The sequence below is a fragment of the Choloepus didactylus genome, chromosome 18 (assembly GCF_015220235.1).
Source record: "Choloepus didactylus isolate mChoDid1 chromosome 18, mChoDid1.pri, whole genome shotgun sequence".
Lineage (NCBI taxonomy): Eukaryota > Metazoa > Chordata > Mammalia > Pilosa > Megalonychidae > Choloepus > Choloepus didactylus.
In genome coordinates, this window is record NC_051324.1 from 72,543,341 (window position 1) to 72,562,872 (window position 19,532).

A 19,532-nucleotide genomic window follows, 5' to 3' on the forward strand; every position below is an offset into this window, starting at 1 on the left:
AAAATTCTGAATACCCTTCAGCTTCCCAAATGGTTAGCTCCCCTCTCCTCATCATGCCACGTGTGAACTGGAGACCTCTTTACCCCGAGTCCACACCCTGCGAGGAAATGTTTAAGATGCACCCACGTGGGGACATCTCCAACAAGGAGCCTCCCCCGGGCCATAGGAGCCCTCCTGCAGGGTCCCGGAGGCCACCCCCGCCCCTGCCCCCGTGGCTCGGGGTGAGCACCAGGACCCCAGAACCCGGCAGACCTTGTTGTCATCCATGACGGTGTTGAGAGATTCGATCCACATGGGGTCTATGTCCCCGTCCAGGACGATCCACTTGGGGCCGTCGTGAGTGATGTTGGCCAGGTCCCGCATGATGGTGGAGAAGAGGCCTGTGTGGGGTTGGGGGTGGCGCTGCAGGGCCCGGTGCCGGGGAGGGGGTGCTCTGCAGCGCCCCCCACCCCCCCCAGGCCCGCCCCCGGCCTCTCTCTCATCGCACATGACATGACCCGGCTCAGCTCCCACCTTTCCCCTTGGCCCTGAGGACCAGGAGCCCCCTCCTTCACGTTCCCCTCCCTAGGGCCCTGACCTTTGGCCTCCTCGGGCCCCAGCCCCCTTGGCAGACCCCTCTCCTGCTGCCCCCGTCCCTTCTGCAGTTTCAGCCGCCTTCGGGCTGTGGTGAAGTCTACCCACTCGTTCATTTGTTCATTCCTTTGCTTGTTCATTCACTGATTTCTTCATTCATTCATTCATTCATTCACACACTTGTTCATTCATTAAGTCATTTGTTCATTCACTCATTCATGTGTGTAGTCATTAGCTCATTTGTGTGTTTGCTCATGTGTTCATTCATTAACTGCTCGTTGGCTCATCCACCAGGCACCCTATCTCTCTGTCAGGCCCAGGGCAGGGGGCCTGGGGCAGAGCAGCGGGTGGGACGGAGGCCCTGCCGGCCACACAGCTCAGCTTCTTGCGGGGGAGAAACAGAGGCCCACCGCAGAGACAGAGGTGTGAGGAGATGGGGTGATGAAGACACGACGCAGGAGCGGGGCGAGGGGCAGAGAGGGGTGGGGCGGCGCTCAGAGGGCAGGCTCGGGGGGCCTCTCGGAGGGCCCACGTCTGGAGCCCACCCCATCCCGACGTCCCTTCAGGCCCCCTCCCCACCTCCAGGCCGCGGTCAGGCCTCAGACCCCTCGCGCCACCCAACCTCGCCCCTCACCGTCCTTCCACTCCCGCGTGGCCGGGTTGATGATGCCGAAGAGCTCGTCGCAGGTGACGGCCTTGGGGTCCAGGTCCACGGCCACGGGCCTCCGCTTCAGGCTCTGGTAGGTCTTGTTGAGGGACCTGAGGACCTGGCCAGGTGGGCACAGACTGCGTGAGGGGCCTCGGCCCAGCACCGCCGGGTCCTTAGAGGCAAGGAAACTGCACCCGGAAAGAGAAGCCCCCGGGAGAGCCAGCAGCCGGGGTCAGGGGAGGAGGAGGGAGAGGACCCTGCCGTGGGCATCGCCGTGTGATGGGGAAGCTGGGGCCTGAGGACCCCGACCCGCGGAGGACGCCAGCCTTCCGGCCTCTGACCCCGGGAGCCGGGGCCCGTCGTCAGCCGGAAACTCAGACAGTCGCCTCGAGACCATGTTCAGTCGGGAAAAATTCCCATCACCTTTCCCCCGATAATAAAAGTTAAGACCTGCTCACTGAAAAAATAACTTAAGGACAGAAAACTGCCCACGATTCCTCCACCAAAAGGAGAAAGATATATTTTTTTTTGTTAAGGACATTTGAGGATTATATATATATTCCTTCTAGAAAACTGGGTTCACACAGTTTCTGCCTTTTCAAAAATAACGTGCTTGTGAGCCTGCCCGTTACTAGCCTTTGACGGTGATCTTTAAGGCTTGCGTAATCGCCCATCCCGTGGTGTCTGGCTGAGCAGTGGGCTGTGCAGTGTGGCTCAGAGTGACATGGGACCATCAGCTGTCACCGCCACTCCTCCCCCGCCCCAGGCAACCAGGGATGGGGTGGGGGCCACGGGGAGATGGGGGCTGGTGACCAAGGGGAGGGAGCAAGAGGAAAGGCTCATCGGTGGGACCAGGGTATCCCCTGCTGTCCTTGTCACAGGTGGGGGGACCCCCGGGATGCCCTTGGTTGGTGTCCGCCCTTGGGGGGGCCATGATGGAGGGCTGAGCCTCCACAACCCGCCCTTCACCCCGGTGTTCCAACACAGAGCTGGATGCCTGCGGGGTCCTTCAGGGTGGACAGTGGCATGCGCTGAGCTGAGGGGGCTGCACCCACGTTCCGGGACCCCCGGCACCCCCCACCCCCGCGTACCTGGGACTTGCCGCTGCCCGCGTTCCCGATGACAAACACCGAGTGCCGCACTTGCAGCAGCTCCTCCAGCTGCACGACCTTGAGCACGAAGCTGTCTTCTGCCTGCAGCTTGAGCTCGAGGATGCTCTGCTTGATGATCTGGGGGATGGGGTGGGGGGCAAGGATGGGGTGCAAGGACAAGCCCGTCCTGAGAGTGACTCCCTGCCCCGTGGGAGGTGGTAGAGACAGAGCCGCCATCTGGTGTGGACACGTTTACAAGTTCTGCTGAGTGGGCCACAGAGACCCCCTGCAGGGTCCAGTTGTCCCAGGCCCCCCACCCCCTCCCCTCCCTGCCCCCCACTTCTGTGGCCAGCCATGGTGAGGGTGCAGTGCGTGGCCCGGGTTTTCCCACTGCCTCGGCCTCTCGGGCTGTGGGAACCAACCCGACATTTGGCGGAAAGAGGGGTCCTACGGAGGCCGGGGGCCCCCACGAGGCCTGGGGGCTGCTACCTTTTCAAAATTCAGGTCTCGCTTCCGAGGCACGTCCAGGGCTGGAAAGAGGTCCCCGATCAGGCCCATGAACACGGGCAGGTCGTCAGTGACGATCTTGGGGATGTTGAAGTCCCGGAGGGCCCTCATGAGCACCTGGTCCTCCGCCCGGCTCGGGTCCCCCCTCTTCAGGGAACCGGCCACCACCAGCACCGACTTGATGGCCCGCAGCCCCCAGTCGTAGTGGTCCTGCAGGGGGGCACAGGGGGCACTCGGGAGCGTGGTCTCGGGCGGCCGGCCCCTTGCCCCCTGCTGTCCCCAGCAGGCCCCCGGGGCGGGGCCCAGGGCCGGACCCTCCCGCAGGTGGGCATGGGCATGGCCCGGGCGCACCTGCTTCGAGAGCAGCTCCTTGCACAGGGTATAGAGCGTGATGAACTTCCTGGCCAGCAGGCGGGCGTCCAGAAAGCCCTCGGCCACCAGCATGATCTCACAGATCAGCTCAAAGTCGGGGACCACCATGGCACAGGGCCTGGGGGAGGGGGGCTGGGTCAGCCGCGGACTGCCCACCTGCCCTCCCTGGCCCCCTCCCTACATGCACAGGGGTCTGTCTCCCGGGTGGCCCCAGCATCATGGGTGATGATTTGAGTTCCCAGCCCCCTCTGCTTTCCCCCCACATCCACCCTCACTCCCCACTCAGCTCGTTCCTCCTTCACCTGACACGGGGGATCCCAGGCCCCGCGCTCACCTTCCCCCAGCTCCTCTGAGAGCCGGAATCCTGCCTAGCACTGCCTTGCACGGAGGGGCAGGTTGGGTCTCGAGTGGGGCCATCCCACCTCCACGTGGACAGAGCTTTTCCCCCAGAAGTTTCTTTTATTTGTAAAACAGCAGCTCCCCCCTCCCCCTGGCAACCTGGGGAGCGAGCCCCAGCACCAGGCCTGCCCCTCATGCCGCCTGCACCCCAAAAGAGGCCGTCTGTGAGGCTGTTGTGGGCCAACCAAGGACTCACGGCTGCCAAGAGCCAGAACCGCCAGGTAAAAATCACTCCACGGGGCCGACCCTCGCCGGTGCCACTGGGTTTTATTAATAACAACTTCTAATTAAGGCACCGCTGGTTTGTTGATCAGTTGGGCAACAGCTGTTGGCCACCTGCCGAGCATGGGTGAGAACCAGACTCAGGTTTATCCCTGCAGGAGCTTATTCTGGTGGGACCCAGACAAGGGGAGGAGGGCATTGGATGGAAAGGGGGTCCGGGAGTATGGGGTCGGGGGGTGGGCCACGCATGCAGGGAACAGCGTCCAGGCCGAGGAACAGCTCCACAGCAGCGTGAGCCCAGCGAGCAGGGAGACTGCCGCCTGCCATTTGAGGGCCACCTGTCCCCCAGTTCTCCCTCTATGCGGGGCGTCTGCCCTCTACCTGGCTCAGGCTCTGAGTTAGGGGCCCCCTCTGGTCCTCTGCTCAGCGTCCTTAGCACTGCTTCCCCCCTCCCCGCCCCGGTCTGGGTCAGGTGCTGTGTGGTCGCCCAAGGCACCGAGGCTGCTCGCCTGTCACCTGGGCCACCCACCTGAACAAGGCCTTTAGGTTCTCGGGCAGCTCTGTGCGCCCAGCATAACCGGGGTTCATGGTGATAAAGAGCCCCACCGTGGGGATGAGGCTTATCATCTCTCCGAGGAAATTGAACATCTTCTTCTTGGCCCGAATAGCATCTTGGACACATTTTACCTGTGATTGGCACAGAAGCAAGTGTGTTGGCCCAGTGGCACTCAGGCGGCAATGGCCCCGCCAGGGCTGTGCTGATAGTGGGGTGCACTTTGAGTTTGCAGAGCGGCCACCTAGTCTTTTGTTTTCTTCATTAAACGTATAATTTTCAACAACTGTAGATTCACATGTAGTTGGAAGAAACAGCACAGAGTTGTTTGATTCCTTTTACCTGGCTTCCCCCAGGGGTAAGAGGTTGCAAGAGTATAGAGCAGCACCCAGCCAGGGGACAGCCGGGAAGCAACATCCCGCTGCCCCAGGGAGCCCTCTGTGTCCCCTTGGCCCTGTCGGGCCCCGCTCAGCCCTGGCAACCCCTGTTCTCTGCTTCTGTTAAGTGGAATCACACAGCATGCAACCATTTGTGTGTACCGTTTCATTCCTTTTGCTTCTAAGTGACATTCCACCTGCTAGTCTTTCTTTGCACTCAGTTCCTATTCTGGCCTTGACTTTAAGGGAGCCGGTTACTAGGGCCAAGTCCAGAGTTGCAGGGAAAGGGGTTTGGCTCTTCCGCGTGTGGAGTGAGGGCAGCTGCGAGTCTCGCGGCCACCACCAGAGGGCGCCCGACACCCGTGGTTCAAAGCATCTTTCAGCCCCGACTCCCCAGGCGGCAACTCGGCCGCAGTGTGGGGTCTGCTGCAGGCCGGGGCTGGGTGGGGCGCCCGAAAGGCTTCGCGACCCCCCTCCGCCTGTAACGTTTCCTAACGCTCTGTTCTTGCACTCAAGTCAGCAAAAAATTCTTGTCTCAAACACGCTCTCCCTCAAGTTATTCTGGGGTTCGGTGGTGCCTTTCGGGGTGGTGCAGGTAATTCTGCAAGTGCTTTGGGGTGTGTATGTGGGGGGGTCCCCTTTCTCTCTCTCTCCCTGGCCTGGAGCCCCAAGGCTGGGAGAATGAGAGCGAGAGTGGGGGGCGCCAGTGGCCAGCACCCCCCCACACCCCATTTACAGATTAGAAAGTGGGGCCTCTGGGAGTTCAGACAACTGGCCAGAGCGGGGAGCTGAATCACAGGCTCACACCAGCCTTAGGCTCGGCCGGCGACTCGAGCCGCCCCAGCAGTGTTAAATTTTACCCGAGCCCCGTTTTCCTGGAAAACGGGGAAGTTAAGGAATCTGCTCGCCCTTTGTGTTGGGAAAACGGCTCACTGCAGAGAACCCCCTTCCCCAAGGGACTCAGCTACGGGTCACAGACGCCCCTTGTTTACCTTTGCCTCACAAACAGGTGCTGAACCACTTGTCCCCACTGACCAATCAAAGCCAAATGCTCGTTTAACCCAACTCCGGCCAAGCTTCCGCCCCCCCAGACCCTAGAACTTGAATACGCCGCTTCTGCAGAAACGTTCTCGGAGCCGCTCTCTGATCGCGCCGACCTTTCACCCCCCTTCCCACAGCCAGTCCCTCCTCTCCGTAAAGTCAATCCCTTGCAGAGCTCGTGGTCAGAGCGGCCCCCGTCGCAGCAGCCACCGCCCCCTCCCAAATCCTTTGGAGTAAAGTCTTTCCCTGCAAGGCTGGACACTTTTTCCCTTGGACGGCCCTGGTTTCCCCCTCCACGCCCCCCGGCTGCTCCTCCCGCCCCCTGTGTAAAGGGAGGACAGTCCGGCCCTGCCCCGCGGTCTCCTGGCCATCCAGAAGGTCCCGCCTCAGGGATGAGGACATCTGTCTGTCTACTTACTGTGGGCCGTAGGGCAGAGGGAACCGCTATCTTGCCTTTGTTTCCTTTTGGAATATCAAAGGTGACCCTGCCTTGCGGCTGGGCCTCAGTTTACCTTAGAGACCCCGGTGGTTCTCAACTCTAGGTGCCTAAGGCCCCCCCCAGGGCGTTTGTTTAAAATTGTCCAAACACGCGGGGTGGCACAGCCTGGGGGGGCTGCCGGGGCAGGGCTGCTCCTCGAAACTGAGCACCTGCATGTGCCTTGTCCCAGCCCCCCACCTTGGCCTGAGCACCGGCGTAGGTATCCCCCAAATATGGGGGCCTGTGCCGGTTCCTCCCTTCCTCCTTCTCCCCCTCCCTCCCTTCCCTTCTTCCTTCCTTCTTTCCCTCCTTCCTTCTTTGTTCCTTCTTCCATCCTTCCTTCCTCCCCTCCCTCACACCCTTCTCTCCTTCCTCCCTCTCTCTCTTCCTTCCTTCTTTCCTCCTAATCTAGCACCCTCGTCTAACTGAACTCCTAGGCATCCGTCAATGCCCAACTTAATTGATGCCTGCTACAAAACCCTCTTTCTCCCCTAGGCAAAACCAATGATTCTCTCATCTGTAACCACTTACATATATGTGACTTTATCTGATTCTTACTGTTTTCACAGCTAGCTTGTGGGCCCCTGAGGACGCGGCCGCGAGGTCTCTCTCCCCTTCGGGTTGCACCACCCACCCCGGCCGACGGCGAGGAGGGCTGGGGGCTGAGCGGGCTCTCTCTGGCTCTCTCTGGCTCTCTCTGGTGTGTGAGGTGAGGGAACGCTGATGGCCCCGGCCAGCAAGGCGGTCAGGGACCGTAGGGGCCCTACCTGCACGGCGATCACAGAGAGGACCTCCACCGAGATGCGGTTAAACTCGTCAAAGCAGCCCCAGGCTCCCGTCTGGGCCAGGCCCTTGTAGATGTTTCCACAGGACTGGGAGGGGCAGAGAAGACGCGGGAGAGGAGTGTGTCAGAGGAAGACGTCGGAGGAGCCGGCGGGGAGCCTCCCTCTCGCCTTTCGGCCCCATCGCCCCTTCACCTCCCCCCGGAGGGCCGAGGGTCCTGGGGCCTCACGAGAGCTCCTGGCAGGGGTCAGGACCACAGACGGCTGGGCCGGGAAGTGCCCCGGACGTTCACCCTCGACCCCTGACCCGAGGATGGAGGCTTGGATAGGTCCCTAACCAGAGGGAAGGCGCAGAAAGGCACATTTGTGCAAAATTCAATCCTTCCATTTTCCCTGCACTTTTAACGCACACAAAGGTGGGAGCATTTTGGAAAACATCCTTCCAGAAGTTTGTAAAATCCCAGATAATTGGGATGATTCTTCCACATTTACACATGGCCCCAGGGGAACAGACAGCTCTACCAGGGTGACCCAACTTCAGATTTCCTTTTCCTAATGTCCAGTGAGGCTGGCGCTGACCATGTGACCGAGACCGTCAGCTGAGGCTGGTGGGCAACCCCCCCCGTCCCCTCAGGATGGGTCTCCCAGCCCGGGGAGCTCCCAGGCCAGGCCAGGCCCCGGAACTCAGTGGGTGCCCTCCTGCAGGGCCATACACTGTCCTGCTGTCTCCCAGGCCCAGCCCTGTTCCCTTCCTAAGACTCCGGAGAGTCCTGTCATCCATGGGCAGGGGCAGGACACTTGGGGCCGGGTTGTCAGACCCGGGAGCCTCACGCAGACTCGCCTGTCATGTCCCGACAGGGCTCCCTTGGGCGTGGGGCCACGGCCCCCCGGGGGCAGCTACCTTGTAGTCCATCTGCTCAGAGCAGTTGAAGACGTACACCATGGTGCCCAGCGCCCTGCCCAGGTCCTTGGTGGTCTCCGTCTTGCCTGTCCCAGCAGGGCCAGCGGGTGCCCCACCCATGATCAGGTGCAGGGACTGCGTCAGGGTTATGTAGCACCTGCAAGGGGCCCCAATTGTCTCGTGGGTCGTGACGCCCGTCATCCCTGTCCTGTGTTTCTCTCGCACCTGCTCAGCCCCAAGGTGGCGGCCAAGCAAGATGCGGGAAACAGGCCCTGCGAAGGCCACTGATTAACCAGGCGGCTGTAACACCCGCTGTCCCCAGGGCCACGCCGGGGCGGCCTCTGCTCTTGGGGCTTGCACAGGGCCCTGCAGGGGTGCAGCCATGTCCCACGGCCACGTGGCCAGAGTGGGAACAAGGACGGGAGCCCGGGGCCAGGCCCCTCACCGGCAGCGGAGCCGAACCTGAACCTGGCGCCGCCCGACCCAGGGGTGCACCAGCCGGGCTGAGAGTCGTGGGAGAGAGGCCCAGGGAAGGTGCCGTTTGCTCTCTGAAATGTGCAGGGACGGGCGGCCAGCGCATCCTCACCTGTCGGTGAGCGGCGTGATGACGAGGCGCGGCGTGTTGCCCAGGTACTCATAGGAGTACCGGATTTGGGCGTCGCAGATGTTGGCGAAGCAGTGCTTCTTTTCCTCATCCCAGCGGTGCCGGAGCTGGGACTGCCAGGTGAAGGCCTGAGAACTTTCTACCTGCAGAAAGGGTGGGCCACGGGCCTCCTGCTTGCCTCCAGGTGCCCCCCACCCACCATCTGCTTCTCCCCCAGTCCCTACATCCAACCAGGTTGCTGCCCCCGCCACATCCTGCTCAAGCACTGGCACTTCCCATCCTACAGCTCATCTGATTGAGACAGTTGCTTCCAAGGGGTCGTGTCAACCCCCAGGAAGGGGAAAAGCCTAGGGGTCAGCTCCCCGGCCCTGCCTGACCCTCCCTGGCCCTGCCTAGCCCGCACCTTCGCGGCGATCATTTTGGCCACGACATCGCGTGCGTGCACGTCTATGGTGCAAATGGTCATGATCTTCATGCGGTCGCCCGCGTTGAGGTTTCCGATGAGCAGCGTGATGAGCGCGTTCAGCTGGCTGATCTGCGTGGGGAGAGGTGCCCTCGCCGAGGTGCCCGGTGCCCCGCCCCAGGGGCCCCCTCCTAGCTGGGGACTCGGGTGCCCCTCAGGGAGCTCACAGCCTGGCAGTGAACACTGAGGCGCCCTTGTTTTCGATAATGACAAACAGAAAAGCGTTCCCAACACCCCCCTGATTTGGGATCGGCAAGGCCGTGGTATAGCCCCAGGCAGGAACCCGGTGGGACTGAAAAGCCTCATGGAGGAAGACAGTGTCGTGGGAAGACAGGGTGGGGAGGACAAATAGCTGGTTTAAAACCGTGCAGCACTTTGTGTATTTTTACACAAAAATTAATCCTGGAAAGGTGAGAAGGCTACATAAAATGTTGACAGTGGTCTGGTGGTGGATGTGGGTAGTTTTTCCTTTTGTCTGTAAAACAATGGTTAGTGTCTAAATATTTAACCAAGAATCTTTTTAAAAAAGACTTGAGATGGCCACTAGATTCTTTCCAGATGAGCAGCACAGAAATTACGGTCACATATTTCTAAAGAGGCTACTCTAGTGGAAGCACCTGGGGTTGCCATAGCTGCCTGTCCTCGGCCAGCAGAAGTGGGAGTTTCAAATGGCTCAAGCTGAGAGGAGAAGTTTCCGATAACCACCCAGTGGCGTGTCAGACAGGCACGTGGCACCACACACCTGCTTCTTGTTGTAGTCCTTGATGGCGTTCTCGTAGCCCTCCTCCAGCCTGGCGAAGGCCAGGCCCACCTCCGTCGTCCACCAGATCTGCGTGCACGTGAGGGCGATCTGCAAGTAGACGGCCGCCCCAGGCCCACGGCGCGTGAGCTCCTGGTAGGAACGGTCACACCGAGAACGTCAATGCTTCCCCTGGACCACGGGTCGAGAAGGGAACATGCAGACCTGAGCTGGGTAATCAAAGATCCACTGCTCCCGCGGCTTCTCCTCGTAGCTCACCACGGCTTCGGGGATCTCGTGCCGGAGCGTGGCGCACATTCGGTCCAGCACGCGGTTCAGCCAAACCTCCACCTGAAGACAGAGCCACGTGTGCCAAGGGGCCCGGGCGGCCCGAGTTCCGATGGCCGCCTTTGTGGTCAGTATGTAAATGACACCCTCTTTGCCATCAGTCTGTCCCAACGGTGGAACTTCACAGGGTTTGTTGAGTAGCAAAAATGACCACTTGCAAAATGTAGTTGGGAGGCCCGGCTTTAACAAACCCGGCAAAGCCGGTTCCACGAGGGGTTTGTGCACGTGTTGTTTCCAAGCAAGAGCAGGGAGGGGACCCAGAGGAGCACCTGAAAGAACGGGTGAGCGAAACCTGCCCTCCCGAGCCGCTGATGCTCGGGGACGAGGCGCCTGAGCCCCTCTTGCCACCGCTGGCCTCTGCCTAACCGCCCCTCCAGGGCTCGCCAGGGGCCGAAGGGCCGAGAAGGCTGCCGGGCAGCCTCTCAACCTGATCCTGCTGTGGCCCGAGCCCGTCCCGCTGGACCAACTCGTCAGCAAGGCTTACGTTTAAAAATATAAACTCTCCCCTGACCACTTCTGGGAGAAGAAAAACCCTCAGGGGAAAACAGAGGAAAAGGTTCTTTCTCCTACTTCTGCAGTATTTGCAGAGCTGTTTTATTCCATGCTAGGTTGGTAAGGAGGTAAGCGAGGGGAGTGCACGGGAACGGGGTCTGCGATTCATGACGCTTATACGGCCCCACCCAACCCCATCGCATAAAACAAACAAGTCCCGCTCCGTGAGTCCCACTTTTTCCAAGCTCAGCTTTTCTTGCATGAATCCCTTCCTCCCCGCTGGTGAATTTGCCTCCTAAGTACATTTTGCTTTAGACTAATGTCAGAATTGTTTCTGCTGTCTGGTCAAGAGCTGGGCAATGAGCTAGCGGTGGGGGGCGGCCGTGAGGTTGGCTGTTAGGAGAAGGGGGAAATGTTCCTGCAGGGAAAACTGAGGAAACTGGAAAAGGGAACAGACCAGCTGTGGCAGTGAGCCCACCCTGACCCTGTCAAAGCAATACATTGTTTTTAACAGTTACTAGAACTCGGGGTGCAGATGTGTGTGGTCCTCAAGGCATCTCCTTGGGAAGCTGTAAGGAAATCCAGTGACACCAGCGTTACTTGGAGGACTTTGTGTCAAACTCAAACATCCAGAAAGGGCATACTTCTCCCCCCCACACAGACCCCCTCTTGCACCCCCTCTGTGTGCCCTTCCTCATCCACTGCCACCCAGTGTCCCCAGTCGGAACCGGAGCCTCCCCCCGAGTCATGTCCTTCCATTACAGGGCTCACAAAACCATCCTCTCAGCACACCACCCCACTGCTCTGACCACACCTGCCCCTCAGCCCCTCTGACTGGGTCACCACGACAGGTGCCTGGCTGGCCCCTGGCCCTGCTCCCCCAAATCCACTTCCCACTGTGGTTGGAGACATCTTTTAAACTCCACTGGTTATAAAACTCCCCCCTTGGCCTTGCAGCTGCAAACTCCTTGGGGAGGCTCCGAGCACTGGCATTTGCTCATCCAGGAATCTCAGCTCATGTAGCACCCCCAGGTCTAAGGGGGGCTCTCCCACTCGAGCTGGGGCCACCCGGCCATGCCTTTACCCTGCACCTGTGCGGCTCGGAACTATCCGCTTACGGGGCTTTTCAGGACTGGATTGTAAGACACCCAGGTCTGGCCCCATCTCTCTTTGTACCTTCAGCACTTGGCACTCAGTAGGTGCTCAATAAATGCTGAATCAGTGAATGAGTGAAAAGGGGAAGGAACAACTAAGTGGCAGTTCTTCTCTGCCTCTGCCTCAGGCATTCGCGAGTAGGACGCGCGCTGAGGGGCAGCATCTTTGCCTTGCAGCCCCCTTGCCCGGCCACCCCGGCTTTCTCCTAATAAACCCTGCGGGCTTGGTCCCATTTGGCTCTGCTTCCCAGAGGGCCTGGACTCACACGGGTGTACTGGGGGCTGGCTGGGAAAGCAGATGTGAGGAGGGGCTTCAGTGGACGCGGAGGATGGTGCCCGGTGGTGGGGTCCGGCCGCCCCCAGCCCGTGGTAACAGCTCGGTTCCCAAGGGTTTCCCTGGTGGAGATCTGGGAAAATGTCCTGGTGAAAGTGCGTGCCTCCAGGACAGGCCTAGACACAGGGATGGGGCACACACGGGGCATGACGCCATAGACAGCGGGGTGCTGGCTATGAGGATAAGGAGGGGGAACCGCGTCGAGCAGCAGGCGGCTCAGGGGGAGGGCCAGGGGCCTGGGGAGCCCCCGAGGCCCCGTCACCTGCAGTGGGAAGCAGCCACCGCTGAGTGGCAGGTGGAGGATCTGGTCTGAGGCGGGCGGAGCTGCAGAGAAGGTGGGAGGTGGGGCCAGGGTGGGCCATTGTGCAAGGTCAGGCCCTGGAGGGGGAATCGGGGACCCTGAAAACCGGAACAGAGATGCCTGAAAGGAGGCCTCGGACCCCTGGACTCACAGAGGGGCCACCCTTCCCCCAGGAGTGCCGGAGTGTCCCGCAGAAGACTGCTCTCCATGAGGTGCCCCGGAGCTGCCCCCTCCCACCGGGCTGGCTGCAGGCTGGTCACTGGGGTGAACCCGGAGCTGGGCTGAGCCGGCCCGATGGGGAGAGAGAGCCGCTGTGGCCAAGGCAAGGCCGGGACCAGCAGCGGGGCCGGTGGGAGCCCAGGGCAGGCCCGGGACCGGGGTGGGGGGCAGCATTTAGGGTGGAGAGCACCAGGGGGCGCAAGCATCAGCAGCAGCCCCGAGATCAGCTGCAGCGATGGGGTCTGAAGCTCATCCGTAACCTCCCCCCTCGGAGCCACGGAGGAGCTGCTCCCCGAACCGCGTGGAGCCACAGATCCAAGCAGCATGAGGGCTGCACAGTCATGGTCAGGAGACTGTGCCCTGGCTCTGGCATCCAGGCACCTGCATGGTGTCCCCCAAGTCCCATCCCCTCGTGGGGTGATAACCATGTCTCCTTCCTCATCCCTCTCCCCCTGCAGCTGCTACTCCACGTGGAAAACCAGAGGAATCCTGCCAAACGCGAAGGAGGTCTGGACAGCTTCCTCCAGGCAAGAGCCCAGCTCCTGACAAAGGGTCCCTGCCAGCCGTGCCCACCTCGCTCCCCACCCAGGATCTGTGCTCCCCCCACATACGCTGCCCCTGGGGCCCACTCCCGGGACCCCCACCCAGCACCCTCAGCACTGCTACTCCCACCCACTCTCCTTTCCTTCGTGGCACTCTTTGCTCCCTGATCCTATAGGGCACGTGTAGGGCCGTCCTCGCTCCCCCACACTGGGCTGTCAGAGCCTGTGTCTTGTTTATGGCAGTGGCCCAGCACCTGGCACACAGCAGGTGCTCAATAAATGCTGAATCAACCAGTCAAAGACTGCAGGGAGCTCCCCCCTCATCCAGAGGCCCCCGTTGGCACATCTAGGAGCTCAGCTCCTGGTGGATGTGCGTGTTCTGCTCTGCCTTTCCCACGTCCCTGTTAAATTAACAAGGCTTTTCTTTTTTATCCCCTAAAGATACACTGTTATGGTTGAGTTGTGCCCCCTGAAAGGTACGCAGAAGTCCTAGCCCCGGCTTTGCAGGTGTGATTCGGGCAGGTGAGGCCGCGCTGAGACAGGTGGGTCCCGGGCGAGGACCACCGTGCCCTTAGAGAAGTGGGAATTTGGACACAGGCAGATGCAGGGAGAAGGGGAAACATGAGGCCAGACGCCAGGATGGGGGGCCGCAGCCACAAGCTGGGGAGCGCCGAGGATTCCCGGCAACCCCCGAAGGCTGCAAGAGGCGGAAGGAGCCCGGGCCGCGATGCCCGAGGAGAGCAAGGCAGACGCCTCGCGCCGTGCAGGCGAGTCCGGGACGGGCCGTCCGAGAGCGCCCCGTACACGCGTGCTCCAGGGAGGCAGGAAGGCGGGGGGGGGGGGGGGGGGAGCGGCGGGCGGAGGTGCCGGCTCGGGGGGACACTGACGACCCACCCTCGGCCTGCAGCGCTCCCTCACCTGCCCCGAGAGGTCGCATTCCTCATCGAAGTCCACGTACTCGTCCTCCTTACTGTACATCCCCAGGCCGACCTTGAGAGGTTTCCCTTGGGGGTCGAGCCGGAACTTGAGCTTGCACAGGCTGTCAAAGAGCTTGGACAGGTGGCGGCCAACCTGGGCGCGGGGAAACGCCCGAGTCACACCGGCCGGAGGTCGCGGGGCGGCGGGCAGCTCGGGTTGCCCTGGGCACACCTTAAGCATCTGTCTTCGTCTGGAAAGCACTCCCCGTCGCTGGGTTGCATTAACTAAGCCCGGCCTAACCAACCAGAGGCAGTGACCAAAACTCCCGGGCAGGCCCAGCACTTCAGAGACAACTGTCTGCTCTGGAAAACTTCTCTCCTTTGGGAAGGGTCCGTCCCACCTCCCACTCCCATTTCCAAAAAGGTGTACACTCAGTCCCTAATTGCAGGCCACCTCAGGGGTCCCCCGTCTCGTGTTTCTTATAACTTTATGATTAAAATAAAATATAATCTCGTCCTCCTCTTTGAGTTAAGTTAACCCTTTTCTTTTTCAAAAGAGCTTTGAGGAGACTTTTCCTCTTGGCTCCTGGCCCCCTGGCTGTTCAGATGAGTTGGAGAGGAGATGTCCTAGTGCCTGGGTGTCTCCTTCAGAAACAGGGTCTCGTGAAGCCCCTGGCATCCAACCCCTCTTCCAGGTGAGGGAAACAAGGCACCGGGGGCCGAAGTACTTGCCCAAGGCGTCAGGGCAGCTCCCGCCATCTTCCTGCCTCAGCCTGGGGCCTGCGGGCAGTTTCTGGCCTTGACTTCCACAGACTCTCCTCCTCCAGCCCAGGGCTGCCCGGGCATGGGGCTGAGAAGAGGGTCCGTCTCCAGGCCTCTGGGGTGCCAGGGCCCACCTACCTCCACGGGGTCATTGCCATTGGAGAGAATGTCCAGCAGGTCGGCCGAGGAGACAAAGTAGAACCTTGGGAAAGCCAGCCTCTTTGTCTCCAGATATTCCGCCAAAGCCTTTTCGCACACTGCCAGACTGGGAGGAGGGGGGAAAGGGGCTCTTGGGTCATATCCTGGTGCACCTTTTCCAGCCCATCCTATCTGCTCACTGGACGACATGGTTCTAAACACCTCCCATCCCCTGATGTGCGATTTACAGACCCAGCTCAACACAGAACCTCCAACGGGACGTTCTACTTTTTTCGGCACATGCTGCACCCTAGGAGGGCAGATCACTGAGTCGCCACATCCAGTGCTCACCCACAGGTGAATGACCTTTGTGTGGCCAGCAGGCCAAGCAGGACCTGGTGTGTCTATTGACACCCCCGTCTGGACCGGTGTGGGAACCCACCTCTTCTTCAGGGCCTCGAGTTTATCGTAGAGCCCCGGTTTGTTGGTGGCTTCCACCACATTCGGCGTCTTCACTGCGTCTTCCATCAAGGCCTGTGGGGGAAAGGGGTCGCCAGGGAGTTAGGGGCCCATTTTCTCCAACCTGTCCGTCTCTGGGAACGCTCCGGAGGGGCAGGGCTGTGCTCACCTTGAATTCCAGGTCGATGGTGTCAAAGCATTGGGAGTCCTCGGGCAGCTGGGCGCGGATGTCTTCGGAGCCGATGAAGATGCTCTCCAGGTGGCTCCAGGTCCTCTGGACCTCAAACCAGATGGAGATGACTGAGTCCGCTGTGGACAGCTTCTGCTGCCAGCTTGTCACCTCCTTCAGGAAGTGGGACAGGTACTTGGACATCATCAGGTTCTGCAGCTGCACCTGGTTGTCCTCCAGCGTCTCCACCAGCACCTCGTCCGACTTGAGCATCATGGTGCCCGTGCGCGGGTGCGGCTCGTGCTCAAACTCCATCGTGGACCAGGTGCTGTCCAGGGCTCTCAGCACCTGCCGGGGAAGTGCAGGGCCAGGTCACGGGGCCACCCAGAGGCGGGCAGATGAAGGGCCCAGAGTTTCGGGGAGCCCTGCCATGAAGTCCTGCTGTGAGAAGGCCAAGACATGGCCATCGGAACTCACAAAGCAGTGACGCAGGGACAGTTATGAGAAATGTCAAATTGCCTCCAGAGCTTTCTTGTGTTTGGGATGGCCTGAGCCTGAACCACCTGCCAGGGGCCCCTATACCTGCAGGTGCAGCTGAGGGTCGGCCCCCTCCTCTCCCTGCACCCCCACCTTCAGCAGCATCTCGGTGGGCAGAGGACCCAGACCTGACTACAACTGAAACGAGAATGCGTGATGGGGGAAATGAGGTTCAGTTGTGTGGGGAGGATTTACTTTTAAATGCAGGAGACGGCGCTATAGCTGGTAATCGAAGTTTTCTTTTTATAAATTCTGGAACTGTTTTGTGAGATTTCTGAAGCGAGTTGGATGAGAGAAGGCCCTGTAAATTTTCTTTTGGTGTTGAGTGACCACCAGGCCCCAGGTGAAACACGCAGCTCGTGAGACACTGAGTGGACAGACGCATTTCGGGGATGTCCCACACAAAACGAATTTCACCATCACCCAAGGGTACCTTTTCCATCCCGGACTCTTTCACGGCCTTGTCCACGATGTTGCGGACCTCATCCTCGTATTTGTGCAGATTCAGCAGGAGTAAATCTGCCAGGGTTGTCTCGTCAGACATTTCAAACTTCACCTGGTGGGGGCGGGCAGGGGAGACACATTCCATATGAGGTTATTTGAACCCAGGTTGATGTGCCTCGTTATCCTTCATGGTGAGGTGATGTTGGCAAAGCTGCTGGGGTGCACAGTCGGGGGCTTGCTCTGCCGGTCACTGCCCCACGACCTGGTCCCCCACGTCTCCAGCCGCGCCCTCGCCTTCCTTCTCTGGTAACAGGTGCAGGGGCTGGGCCCACCTGAGAGCTGGGCTAAGACCCGGGTCAGCCACGTGCCGATGCTCTGCAGTGACACCCATGTCTGCTCAGTGCCACCAGCCCACGTGTCACCCCGCACCCCATCTCCTTCTCTCACGTGTCACGGGCACCGAGTTCGAGCCCGTTGTGAAAGCAGGATTAACCGTGAGTGGAAACTTATGTCTCTCAATCCTATTTGGGAAACCATCTGACCGGAACTAAGGGCTCTTTCAGTAGGACATGGGGCTCTCCCAGGGCACACCTGGGGCAGGTGAGCTCATTGGTCATTTGTCTGGAAAATCTTTGGCCTCAGCACTCGAGAGGCACTGCTGGGAATCAGCTCCCAGAGATGCAAATCTCCCTGTGTCCAGGGGACAGGCCACAGGGTTGGGTTGTTTTCCTCTCTCTGGGCCTGGGGGGCAGTGGGAGGGGTCTGGACTCTGCGGTTAGGGGGTGGGGGTGGGAGAGGGAGACCCTGATGCCTCTCCCAGGAGAGCAGCACTCCTGGGCTGGCTGGGGCCTGGGGAGGGAAGAGGAGAGCTGTTGGCCCCTCCTCTGTACTTTCTATGTACCCGGGGATTTCCTTGGGGGTCACAGGCTGTACCTTCCTGCCTGGGCAGACTTCTGGAAGTGCTGCTGCTCACGAGCCCTCCTGCCGAGTCCCCCTCCCCACCCGCCCTCGCCCCCTGTCGTCTCGTGCCCCTTCTGGCCCCTCTGCTTGTCTAGAGACAGCCTCCTGAAGGCTTTTCCACTCACCCCTGCCCTGGTGGTGACTTTCTCCTCTCAACTCTTGAATCATCATGAATCCCCCACCCACGCGGCATGCACAGGGGCCATGCTTTCCCAGTATCCCTGGGCTCTGTGTGGGCCTCTGCAGAGTAGCTGCTCAGTATCATTTTGTTTAGTGTTCGCTGATGGTGGGGAGGGTCCCTGGCTGCCTTCTGCAAGGTTCGAAGCTAGTACCCACCACTAGGGGACACCCCTGGGGACATTCAGGCACTTGGACCCCATGCTCCTGGGATGCATATCGGGGTGGAGGAGGAGCTGCTTACACACCCCCAAATTTCCTAAGCCCTATGGACATTCAACCTAAACCTGGACCAGCCACATAATTTGCAAGGAAAATGAAAATGTGGGGCCCCTTGTTAAAAAATTATTAAGAACTTCAAGATGGCGAGAGCAGAGCATTAAACCAAGGGCGGAACTCCTCTGAGCGTGGAGCTCGCTGAGCCTGCACCATCGCACACCTGAGAAGTTGGCCCTGCCCGCAGCCAGCTTCACCAGCATCTTGCACGGAGCATCTCTGCTCACCAGATCGGGCCAGCCCATCTGGCCACAGGGTCAGCACCAGGGGCAGAACCTCCATGTCCCGGGCCAGCTGTACCTGGGTGGCCACCATGAGCTGCTGCCAGTGCCGGTCGCGGATGGCGGGGTTCTGCAGCTCGCTCACAGCACGCAGAGACATGATCATGTTTTTCACAGTGTTGTCAAGACCCACAAAGGCATCCCACGTTTTCATCTCTTTGTCCAAAGACCGCACGTCTTTGGCAAATTTCTTACAATCTATGTCCATCTGCTCGACATTAATATCTTTCCATTTAGTTGTCTTCCAGTCGTCAATGCTGGTGTTTACCTGGGATGGAGACATTCCCTTCACCTTCCACTCTGGTCAGGGAAGATTCACGAAGGCATCTTATTGCCTTCCTGTAATTGCTCTTGGGGAGCAAACTCCAATGAGGAATATTTACAACTGATAACAGAGTTCAGTAAAGTGGCTGGATACAAGAAAAATAAACCAATAGTAGTATCATTAATCATTAGCAGTTAAAGCTGTTTTGGTAAAATGCCACAATGAGCCTAGTTCCTGCTCACCAGGATCCGGTTCTCTTCTACTGTGGCATGACCTGCAGTTGCCTTGGCTACTTCTGGGCAGAAGCATTTAATTGCCCATGCCTGGCTCGGAGCCTCTACCCCTGCCCGGGAGTTATGGAAGTGCATATTGATATGCAGGTGCCATAAGAGTAGAGCAGCATGGAATGTCGGGCCAACCCTGTGCAGACAGCTGCACAAAGGTTGCCTGGAACTAAAGTGAACATCTTAACACTTTGTTAAATGCAGCCAGATTTTAGGGTTGTTTGTTACTGCAGAGTAACTTAGCTTATACTGATTGATAAAAATATTATAGAAGAAATTCACTCACAACACTATGAGATAAACTCATAACTACCTGGGAATAACTCTCTTGAGAGTGGAAACAGAAGATTACGAAGCCTGAATTCTTTACTTCTGTGTGGGTTGAAAATGGCTAAGAACCTGGAAACTGCTGGTTCTTGAGGGAATCAGAGATTGTTGACACAGCCCTTGAAGAGGAAAGGCCTGGGCCTGGCGAGCATATCATGTTGGATAAAGACAAAGACTGGGGGGTGTTTACGAGAGGTTTACCTTGGAGATACTGAGACTTGGACTCAATGGCCCTTTCTGGCAGATTTCAGATTTTTCCATATCCTATTATCTTAAAAAGTGTCTTGGCTGGCTTGTTTGGCAGAATTTTAATTGAAATATCCTGCCTTTAAATGCTTATGTTATCTCCTGGGCAATGCAATCTTCATTTTGTAGTCTGTACTAACTCTCATTTA

The 19,532-nt window shown here is 59.2% G+C and overlaps 1 protein-coding gene across 1 annotated transcript in view; it reads right to left on the reverse strand.

The window, feature by feature from the left end:
• The window catches only part of DNAH17 (dynein axonemal heavy chain 17), a 143,962-nt gene that overhangs the window by 54,232 nt on the left and 70,198 nt on the right, over positions 1-19,532 (reverse strand). The window contains exons 25-42 of the mRNA XM_037810408.1: positions 18,281-18,529; positions 16,557-16,679; positions 15,587-15,934; positions 15,401-15,492; positions 14,959-15,085; positions 14,060-14,212; positions 9,977-10,102; positions 9,755-9,862; positions 8,953-9,084; positions 8,532-8,692; positions 7,946-8,102; positions 7,030-7,134; positions 4,343-4,500; positions 3,172-3,310; positions 2,803-3,030; positions 2,314-2,451; positions 1,208-1,340; positions 253-380 (exon numbers count right to left, since the gene is read on the reverse strand). Of these exons, the coding sequence (XP_037666336.1) occupies positions 253-380; positions 1,208-1,340; positions 2,314-2,451; positions 2,803-3,030; positions 3,172-3,310; positions 4,343-4,500; positions 7,030-7,134; positions 7,946-8,102; positions 8,532-8,692; positions 8,953-9,084; positions 9,755-9,862; positions 9,977-10,102; positions 14,060-14,212; positions 14,959-15,085; positions 15,401-15,492; positions 15,587-15,934; positions 16,557-16,679; positions 18,281-18,529 (2,805 nt within the window). The remainder of the gene's footprint in view (positions 1-252; positions 381-1,207; positions 1,341-2,313; positions 2,452-2,802; positions 3,031-3,171; positions 3,311-4,342; positions 4,501-7,029; positions 7,135-7,945; positions 8,103-8,531; positions 8,693-8,952; positions 9,085-9,754; positions 9,863-9,976; positions 10,103-14,059; positions 14,213-14,958; positions 15,086-15,400; positions 15,493-15,586; positions 15,935-16,556; positions 16,680-18,280; positions 18,530-19,532) is intronic.